At 32.1% G+C, this 11,609-nt stretch overlaps 1 protein-coding gene across 9 annotated transcripts in view; it reads left to right on the top strand.

Annotated features, from left to right (window-relative positions):
- The window catches only part of LOC105206198, a 134,143-nt gene that overhangs the window by 41,375 nt on the left and 81,159 nt on the right, over nt 1-11,609 (top strand). For all 9 annotated transcript variants that reach the window (XM_039456094.1, XM_039456097.1, XM_039456101.1 and 6 more), the window contains one exon: nt 8,345-8,439. In XM_039456094.1, coding sequence (XP_039312028.1) covers nt 8,345-8,439 — 95 coding nt within the window. The remainder of the gene's footprint in view (nt 1-8,344; nt 8,440-11,609) is intronic.

The raw sequence follows: 11,609 nt of genomic DNA, 5'->3' as shown, positions 1-11,609 counted from the left end.
TGGTATTACCTTAAAAATAAATATCTTAAATTTAATCTAATCTAACAAGAAGAATACCCCAACTGCCAACCGAGTTTTTTAATGAGCTTTGGTGTGGTGGTAGATTAGGAAAATATAAGATTACGCCTCCAATATTAGCCGTAGATACGCAGCCGTTTTCGAGAGTGAGGATTGAAATTAGGCGAGCACGTTATCTAACTTAAATTTAAAGGTTCAATTGTAGCATTTCGTTAGCCGCGCAACGAACGCACTGGACTCACAATCCAAAGATCATGCGTTCGAGCCTCGACACTGTCCTTTTTTTTTATTTTAATTTTTATTCTAAACGTCAATTATTTTACTTATTAATAATTAATTATTAACATTGTTTATTACCTAAAATAAAAGAAATAATTAAATTCGTTTAAAAATATATTAAAAATTTAGGAAACTATTTAGAGAAATAATTCATATTTTGATTTTGAAGAGATTTTGAATCAGCATTTATTCAATGCTCTCATTGCCGCATATTCTTATGCTTTAATTGTTTTTATGATGAATACCATCCAAGTACTTGTAATAAAAAATAAGAAATATAATAAATTGTGTTATTGCGAGCATAATGTTTGTAGTAATTTACTAATTGTAAAACAATATAATATAATATATGATTTTACAATATTATAATCAAGGTCACAATATAAAATGTTTGAAATTTTATTTGTAAACATGAATTATTTTTCCAAATAGTTTCCTAAATTTTTAATATATTTTTAAACGAATTTAATTATTGCTTTTTTATTTTAGGTTATAAACAATGTTAATAATTAATTATTAATAAGTAAAATAATTGACATTTAGAATAAAAAGTAATTTTTAAATAAAAAAAAAAGAACAGTGCCGAGGCTTGAACGCATGATCTTTGGACTGTGAGTCTAGTGCGTTCGTTGCGCGGCTAACGAAATGCTACAATTGAACCTTTAAATTTAAGGTAGATAACGTGCTCGCCTAATTTCAATCCTCACATTCTCGAAAACGGCTGCGTATCTACGGCTAATATTGGAGGCGTAATCTTATATTTTTCTAATCTACCACCACACCAAAGCTCATTAAAAAACTCGGTTGGCAGTTAGAGTATTCTCTTTGTAAATGTATTTTTTCAAAAAAATGTATGAAATCTTTAAATTGCGCCGATTATAAAAAGAATATATTGCTCTTTGAAATAACTGCTGTACTACTTTTAACAAATAAAATGCAAGTCTTCATTTTTTAAATAAAACCCAAGTGGTAATATCTTTAATTTCTTCTTAAATAAAATTTAAGTGGTACTATCTGTGTATTTTTAGTGAAAAATCTTTCTGTTCTGACCCAAGTTGATGTATTTAATTTATAAAAGTTTTAATGGAATATATAACATTTAATCTCTAAGAATCAAAGAGAAAACAAATATAAAATTTTATTGAAATAAAAAAAATTTTTTAAGTATAAAAACTTGGCGCTACTAGATGTCTAAATATAATCTAAATATAATGTAACAAAAATAATAAATCCTTTTAAGCTCAAAATATTTAAAAATAAATTATAACAATTAAATTATAAAAAGTATCCCAGACCGGAAAATGTTTACGTATTTTACGAGATCGGTGTGAATAAGGGTCAAATCTCGTCAAAAGAAGTCAAAAGATTATATTTTTATGAAATCTTTTTTTAACTATTGAAAAAGAATTCTTTTTCGAACATAAGGTCAGAAGGCTTACGTCAGTTAACAATTCTTAATGTTGAATAATAATTTTTAATTTTTACAATTTCAATGTATTCAAACTGCGCGCCGCATATTCGTCGGACTTAAAACACAGTCATGAAGTCGGATTATGTAGTAGTAATGCTTTAGAAGCATATATAAGATCTGCTATCTGGATAACTAGATATTTTTAACAAGAATTTGGTTATAAGGATTTTAAATACAATTAATGAGTGGAAAATAGGCTTATGAGAGCGCGGGTCAAAGAGCGCAATCACAAGTATCGATATTGAATTATTTATTCAATTCAAAATTACAAAACGAACATTTTGACTTGTTTTGGAATTAACGCAACAAAAAATCATCTGTCAGCGCAACAAAAAATAGTACAGGCAATAGAAATAGAAGCCGTCATCAGTCATCAAAAACGGGAAGCATCTAAGTTGCCAACGTTTGACAAATCCGTGGTGGCATTTTTAACCATGAAAGTATGACACTTAAATGTATAACTGTCGTATAATTATTTTGAATCTCAAAAAATTGTTCTAATTGAGACTATATTTTTTCGTTGTCGTGTCGCAAGAAGTGACACTTTACTATATAATTGTTAACTGATTATTTTAGATGTCGAAAAATTCTTTTAGTTGCGACTGTATGTACTCGTGGATCCCCATTCGAGCTGATGACGACTAATGAAGCTTGAGATAAGTTTTGTCTCTAGAAATTAATTTCTTTTGACGAAGTAAGCACTCAAACGTTACTCGTTTTACACCAACATGTGCTTATAGTTTCGAATGTATACTAACTGTCCGAAACATTACATCTTACCTGAACGTTACGTAGAAGGTCAGGCAGTTGAAAATAAACAATGGCAACTTCAAATGCATAAGTACCAAAAATATATAGAATAAATTGACGGTGAGTGGAATATTACAAAAAATTAGTTAACCTTGTATCATTTTGACGGATTAAATTGATTAAAATTTACTCAATAACGAGAGATACGCAATGATGCAAATATTCGGTGTCCGTTTGTAAGTTGAGACTTTTATTTTGTAAATGAATATGTAGCATTTTGGAAATCAACCGTCTGCCCAAATAGCGCTCATTATCTCAGATGTTCTCTCAATCAAATTCGTGATTACAAATAAGTCTGTGTTGTGTAATGATAGAGTGACTGTGTATGTTCCAATTAATGTGGTTGCGATGCTCATTAATTCTTGTTTCCAATTTTCTGCTGGTTTGGCTTACATATGACGCCTCCCAGTTTTTACATGCAATTTTATACACGACATTTTTCTTTAAATTAATCGGGAGAACATCTTTCTGTACTTTGATAACCCTGCTTAATTTATTGAGACTAAAAAATGCCAATTTACATTTAAATTATTTGTAATAGTCTTAAATTTATTTTAAATTGTAAGAATATATGGCAACAAAAACCACTGCGCTCTTTCACTTGTAGTGTTAATGTCGATATCATTGACTATTTGTTTTAGTGTGTTTTTATGAATAAGGGATTTTAGATGGTTATTGATTGTTTCGAAAATAAATTCAGCAGGGTAGTCATTAATTAACAAGGTTTTAAGAATAAGCTCAATATTTTTTTGATGAAATTTGGCGTCAGATAATAAAAATGCCCTGTCAACCATTCCCGTGACAGTCCCTCTTTTTTGTGATAAAGGGTGAGCCAAGAGAAAATTTAAGTATCGGTCTGAATAAGTGGGTTTGTGAAACCAATCAAACAACTTATTGTTGTCTTTAATGATAGTGATGTCCAAAAAATCTATCCTCTTGTCCCCTTTCTCCAACGTAAACTGCATTCTTGGGTGGAATGAGTTAAATGTCGTTAATGTGAGGTCAACTAAATTATTTGAAACTATATCATCCACATATCTGAAGTAAAATGGCAAACGAATTCCGATTTTTTCAAGAGCCTTAGCCTTCAAATCTTGCATGACGAAGTCAGCGATTATAGGTAAAAGTGGAGAACCTATGGATGTGCCAAATTTTTATTTATAGAAGCTGTTATTAAAACTAAAATATGTGGAGTCCATAATAAGCCTGACAGCCTACAATAATTTCTCTTTTGGAATGCTGCAAGCATTCATAAGGTGTTCCCACCTGTTAAAGTTGCTTTCTAATGCTAACTCTGTTGGGATGTTGGTAAACAAAAATACAACATTCAAAGAAATGAGAATGCAATTTTGATCCAAGCATTCACCCCTCAGTTTTTGAACTAGTTGAAAACTATTGTCCACTTTACTTGGAGCTTCAGAAATGTTTTTTGAAACAAGTTTATGCAAAAGACCGTAAAGGAGGCTATCAATTGATGAAATAATTAACCTGAAAGGAACTCTCGGTTTGTGAACTTTAAGAAGACCATACGCCTTTGGGAAGTTGTCCTCTACAGTACACTTTTTTATATTTGGCTCTGTGATATAACTGCGTTTTTTCCACCTTGATAGCAAATTCGGCACGTTCTTTATTAAAGTGTTGGTCGGGTCTTTCTTAATGTACGTAAGTGTCCTGATCTTCAAGCATCCGCGATATTTCTTGTTTATAAGTATTACTGTCTGATTTCCGAAATGCTACATATTCATTTACAAGATAAAAGTCTAAACTTACAAACGGACACCGAATATTTGCATCATACGTATCTCTCGTTATTGAGTAAATTATAATCGATTTAATCCGTCAAAATGATACAAGGTTAACTATTTTTTTTGTAATATTCCACTCACCGTTAATTTATTCTATATATTTTTGGTACTTATGCATTTAAATTTCCCGTTTATTTTCAACCGCCTGACCTTTTATGTAACGTTCAAGTAAGATATAGTGTTCTGGACAGTTAGTATGAATTCGGATTCGAAACCGTGAGCACGTGTTGGTGTGAAACGAGTAACGTTTGAGTGCTTACTTTGTTAAGAGAAATTAATTTCTACAGACGAAACTTATTTCAAGCTTCATTAGTCGTTATCAGCTCGAATGGGAATCCACGAGTACATACAGTTACAACAAAATAATTTTTCGACATCTAAAATAATCATTTGACAATTTATATAGTGAAGTGTCACTTCTTGCGACACGACGACGAGAAAATATAGTCTCAATTAGAACAATTTTTTGAGATTCAAAATAATTATATGACAGTTATACAGTTAAGCGTCATTTCTTGCGATATTTTCACGGTTAAAAATGCCATCACGGATTTGTCAAATTGTTGGCGACGTGGATGCTTCCAGTTTTCGATGATTGATGATGGCTTCTATTTCTATTGCTTGTACTATTTTTTGTTGTATTGAAGTTGATTCCAAAGCGAGTCGAAACGTTCGTTTTGTAATTTTGAATTGAATAAATAATTCAATATCGATATTTGTGATTGCGCTCTTTGACCCGCGCTAATTCTCATTAGCCTATTTTCCACTCATTAACTGTATTTAAATTTTGAGAGTCCGGAACTTATTAATGGCATAAAGGATTTTGTCAAAATTCTGTGAGAAAGAGTATATACTTTTCGTTCTCTTTTAAGCTAGGTTAAAGAAAGAGACAAAAGTAGTGACGAGAAGGAGGTGAGAAGACGATTTTAAAGTTTATCGATTTTTGTTAATTTCTGTGATAATGTAAAAATAACAATCTATTTTTTTTAATTTACTAAAACTTTGTTTATCATCAGTAAAAATGAGAAGTTATTAAATAAATTAAAATTGTTTTTAATTAAAAATTTTTTTATGTCATTAATTTTGTCATCTTGCCTCCATACGCGGGTAAGATAATAACTTTTATTACCGAGTAAGGTGAAAAATAAAGTTAAAAATATACTTTTATGAATAGAAGAGAATATCTTAAATTATTTTGATATTATAACGTAGTTAAAGAAAAACGTAAATGAAATGAAAAATATTTATGCAATCTGCAAAAATAATATTATTAAAATTGTGTTATACATTATGATATATATTGCGATTAAAATTGCGTTATATGTAATCAGAATGCTATTAAGACCAAAAGAACTAATGCATTACTTTGCCTATGCACAACTTTCGCCATCTTACTCATAGTGTTTATTTGTTTATGAAATTTGAAATATTGCAATACAAAAATTAAAAAATATGAATACGTTATTGTATATGATTTTAGCTATATAATATTGATTTTATAAAAAAAAGAAAAATATTTATTATAATTATGTTATTCCTTATGAACAAACACTAAAAAAATTACATACAGGTACTTCCAAAATACATTTTTTTTCTTATATTATTTATTCTTATGGACAGATTGAAATCAAACTACCACAGATTATTTTACCATTTAAAGTCTAATAAATTAATCGGCATTGCCAAAAAATAATTTATTGTGAAGTTATAAAAGAAAAACCATTAAGCAAAAATGAGAAATTGATCAAAAATCCACTTTGTTGTTTGTTATTTGTTAACTTGGAAAAATTAACAATTCATCGTTTTACCACCTCTCTTTTCCCTATATCTTTTCTCTTGTAGGATTTTGACAAAAATTTTTTTGGTCAGATTAGTTGAGGATCGTTATGAGTAATTATCTTTCAATAACTGTCTTTTAACTGTGAATTTTTAAATAAATCTAATTTTGTTTTTTAATAACTCTTTTATCAATGGAGTCCGTCATGCACTTTAAATATTAAATGTATACTTACCTTATACGCTAACCTGTATACTAATCTGTTTTTCTTGGATGATCCCACTAATTGTAAGATTATCGCATCAACAGAGGTCCATAAATCTCTACCTACATACATTGCTATTTAATGACTATCTTCGTCATGTTTGCGCAAAAACCGGTTTCAATCATTGTAAGAAAGCATCACAAATTAAATCAAATTTTTTACATATACTAATAAAATTATAATTATTATTCACGCTAAAGTTTATTTAGATCCATTTGTTTACAATTTATCTAAAACTACAATAAAATAGAATTATTTTCTCTGCATTAGCTATTTTTGGCCAAATTTTTCAATTTTTTCTTTTTTGCAATTGATTTCTGAGAATTCTGGGATAAAATTTGGATATTTGCGACCCAAATTTTTTTTCATTGATTACAAAAAAAAAAAGAATAAGTATGAGAAACCTGCAGTTTTTAACCCTTAAACACGTAAGTGGGTCTGAGAGACCCCACATGAAGTTTTGAACGCTTGCTATGTGAAGACGGAATGAGATAGGAAGTTTGAACCAAGACGTAAAAAAAGTTTGAAATCTCCTTTTTTGATTGATATGGTTGATCAACTTTTTTGCTCAACTAGAATTTGAACGATAAGTTTTGTTAGGGTCAATGCGACCCATATAGTGTGTAAGTGAAACTTTTTTTGTGAGTATTTTACATAAAAAAGCTGGACAAAATACGTTCGAACAGGTCGGTTTGCGGATGTTATTCGCATATACTCTGTCTAAGTTGGAATACTATAAAATGCTGTAGAAAAGGAAGTTTTTCCGAAATATATCATGAAACACATCAATTTTTAATTTTAAACATGATTTAATCAAAAATACCTCATATTCGCCTTGTTACATAAATACATTTTTTAATAGAAATGACAATGATATAATTTTTTTTTGAAAGTATGTATCTTTAGCTTTAAAACGCCGTATTGTAAAGTTCTTCAAAGTTTTTTGTTGCAAAGATATGATTTTTTTTTAAAGTGGAGTTTTAGATGCCCAAAAATACCTCATATTCTTCATGTTACATAATTATACTTTTTGAAAGGAATGACTTTTTATATTTTGAAAGTGTGATTCTTTAGCTTTAAAACGCCGTATTTAAAACGTTTTTTGTTGCGAAGATATGATTTTTTGAAGGAAAAGTGGATTTTTGACCAATTTCTCATTTTTGCTTAATGGTTTTTCTTTTATAACTTCACAATAAATTATTTTTTGGCAATGCCGATTGTATAGTCACACTCCTGAGATTTTGAACTTTTGAGAAAAAAAATTGTAGAAAAATATTGATTGTAATCAAAGTTATAACTTCTCAAAGTTGAAAAAGTCTCCCAGACTCAAAAATGTGTTTTCGTATTTTACAGGATCGGTGTGTTTAAGGGTTAAATTTTGATATCTTTTAGCTGGTGTTATAGAGATAGAACATCTTTAAAATGTCAATGTAAGTTATTATACAGGAAAAAGATAATTTGTTAAATATTCGAAATTTTTAAGTTTTTCAGTAAATCTGTTATAAATAATATTTAATGAAAAATTTAATAATGAAAATTTAAAATTTTTGTTATAAATTTAAACCGACTTAATTTTGAACTCATTACTACTTCGGCTACTAATATTATCGTGTTACAAACAGAGTGAAAGTCATAATGATCGTGATGTAATCAATGTTGCAAAGGTGTGGCAATGTAGTGATTACTATTTTACATTCTTCAATCTTCTTCTATGTCTTGTAACAGAATGTCGACATGTCCTTGATCGATTCTAACAAGTTAGAACAAACTCGCAGAATATACATTTTAAAAGAAAGAATTTATTGCGCTCTTTTTTATTTTGATGTCGTGTTGGAGGCAATATATTCTTATATACAGATTTTTGATCGATTTCTTCAAACAAGATTTTTTTTAAATTTAATTTGTATCTTTTTTTCTAGACTTATTCGAAAGAGAAAACTCAGCAGAAAAGTCTACCATCACATACAACTTTACAAAGGCAGGTGAAAGCTAATAGGAATGTTCATATACCGAGGTTTGTATACAATAATATTAAAAAAATAAAAATTTTCAAAAATATATATAAGAAAAATCAAAAAATTAATAAGTAAAAAGAATTGTAGTGTATGATATTAAGGTAATAAAATTTAAATTACTTTTTAGATACAGTTTTTTTACTTAAATCTTCTAGAGAAGTAGTAATATAAAAATGTGATTTTAACTGAAAATAGAAAATTATCTTATAAAGATTAATTGTTTTATACTAGCATATCTCAGTGTTTAATAAAATACAATATAATTTATGCATTGTATATGATGTATGCATATTAAATTTGTATATGTTGAAGTCAATCGAATTTTCCGGTCACCTTGCGCGTTTCATACATAGAACTTATAATAATGGAAGGGGAATAGCTTACTCTGACAATGGGTGAAGAATGTGAGCAACATCTGAGAGACAAAAGATACATCTCTGTTCTGCTGAGGGACTTTTCTTCTCTCTGCACATGTGCCAATTGAGGCAAAATGTTCAATTGCAAACTGTCATATTTCATATTAAATAATATGAATAAATATAAGATATAAAATATGAAATATGGTATAAAATGTGAGCGTGCGTGCGTGCGTGCGTGCGTGCGTGCGTGCGTGCGTGCGTGCGTGCGTGCGTGCGTGCGTGCGTGCGTGCGTGCGTGCGTACGTGCGTGCGTGCGTGCGTGCGTGCGTGCGTGCGTGCGTGCGTGTGCGTGCGTGCGTGCGTGCGTGCGTGCGTGCGTGCGTGCGTGCGTGCGTGCGTGCGTGCGTGCGTGCGTGCGTGCGTGCGTGCGTGCGTGCGTGCGTGCGTGCGTGCGTGCGTGCGTGCGTGCGTGCGTGCGTGCGTGCGTGCGTGCGTGCGTGCGTGTGCGTGCGTGCGTGCGTGCGTGCGTGCGTGCGTGCGTGCGTGCGTGCGTGCGTGCGTGCGTGCGTGCGTGCGTGCGTGCGTGCGTGCGTGCGTGCGTGCGTGCGTGCGTGCGTGCGTGCGTGCGTGCGTGCGTGTGCGTGCGTGCGTGCGTGCGTGCGTGCGTGCGTGCGTGCGTGCGTGCGTGCGTGCGTGCGTGCGTGCGTGCGTGCGTGCGTGCGTGCGTGCGTGCGTGCGTGCGTGCGTGCGTGCGTGTGTATATATATAAAATTATACAAAGAACACTTTTGTAAAGTACAATTGTGATATAATATAGTATCACAATAAGAAATATACAGGATATATGTAGTGGAATTATTAAAAAATTTCTAAAAAAAATACTTAATAGATAATTTATTGATGATAAAAATGTATCAGTTTTGAATATTTGTGGCGTATATACTGTTTTTTTTTAGCGTCACCTGAAGATTTACCTTCATGATATAAACGTATTTTAATAATACATTTTATTAGTCATATCTTATGATTATCGAATATGTTTTGGTTTCTTATATGTTCAAACATAGCATTATGAGCAAAACTGTACTTAATCACAGCGTTAAAAGCTTTCAACGCCAAGAAATCTTTGATATTTTTTTTAACAAAAATAAGATGATTATTCTGTCTTATAATTTTTTTGCACTTGTTTGTAACTTTTATTACGTCTTCCGAAGAAATCGTCATGGAAACAATTCAAACAATCTTCCGATGTCTTAAAATTTTGATTGGCGAAACGTGGTCATGCGCAGAGAGAAGAAAAGTCCTTGAGAAAGACAGAAAAATAGTTCTGTCATTTATATCTTGCTCACAACTCGTCGACCGTATTTTCCTTTCATTACTATAAGTTCTATGGTTTCATATTTCAGCGCCATTTTGGTACAATTGATGTGGGCTATAATCGATATCGATCGACATATTACTATCAGATCTCTTGTGCCACACATTATAGATACGCTTTTTGTTTCACATATAGTTTTTTGTGTAATCATTAAATGAACTTCTGTTTGTTCGGCATAGTATATTAATCTCTCTCTTGCATACCTTATACCTATCTTGGCTTTGCATCGCAAGATTCACGTAAAATCTACAGGTTATGGGTCCAGTAGTATTCACCGCGTGTTGAGGTTAATTGTCCGCGTGCTCGAGAAAACTGTGTGAATTCTTGCTTGAACCGAGTGCTTATTTTCTTACAATGGCTTCTGCATCATGTAGACTGTATCGTATCGAGTTACTGTCGAAAGACAATTACGATACCTGGAAACTACAAGCGGAAGCATTGTTTACAAAAAACGATCTGTAAGAATATGTTAGCGGAGACAAGGTTAAGCCGGAATCTGCGCCTTGAACATCGGGTGAAAATGTCCTAACAGAGGCTTGGGCTGTTGCTGACAAAAAGACAAGATCAGATTTAATTCTTTTAATTCACTCTTCAGAATTATCGCAAATTTGCAAAACGTCACGTGATATGGTTAAAACTTGAGTCAATCTATGCTTCAAAGGAGCCCGCGAGGAAGGCAACGTTATTAAAGCAATTTGTACATCAATGGTACGTTCAAAATGAACGTCCGAGTGCGCCTAGATGTCGTTTTATCTTAGTTGTTTACCGAATGTTAAACAAGGATAGAATAATCTGGGTGCATTTAGACATTTATTCTGAACGCAGCTCAGTAGATGTAAGATAGCGGAAACATGAAGGAGCATATCGACAAATTTTTTTGACGCTGTCGACAAGTTAGAGGGTATGAATGTACGGATAAATGGTGATTTGTTAACTATAATGTTGTTGTACAGTCTTCCGTCGTTGTTCCAGAATTTCAGATGTGCCATTGAATCTCGAGATAAGTTTCTTACGGCCGAAGAATTAAAGATGAAAATTATGGAAGAAACAGAAGCCAGAAAAGCTGGAGGAAAACTTGTCACTGTATTGGCTGTGAAAAATGGCAAACTGAGAAGATTTTAACATCCCAGAAGAAAAAAGGCTGATGAGAAGGAAACTAAGAATAATAGTTCGATGTTATGATTGTGGCGTTGTAAGACACAAGAGGCCGGATTGTCCGAAAAAGAAGGAAAGTAAGCTCTTTGAAAAAACTCGGCAGTCGGCAAATGCTGTTGACGATTCTTATGCTGCTTGCGACATGACTGTGCCGATTGAAGAAGCATTTGGAGGCAAATGCAGGACAACAACTCTACCTTGGATTCTTGACAGTGGATGTACTGCCCATCTTTGTGCTGACGGAGAAAGCTTTAAATAAATGCATGAATCAGGCAAG

Source organism: Solenopsis invicta, chromosome 12, assembly GCF_016802725.1.
Source record: "Solenopsis invicta isolate M01_SB chromosome 12, UNIL_Sinv_3.0, whole genome shotgun sequence".
Taxonomy (NCBI): Eukaryota; Metazoa; Arthropoda; class Insecta; order Hymenoptera; family Formicidae; genus Solenopsis; species Solenopsis invicta.
The sequence above is the reverse complement of the archived record's forward strand: the minus strand, read 5'-3'. Positions and strand labels throughout refer to the sequence as shown.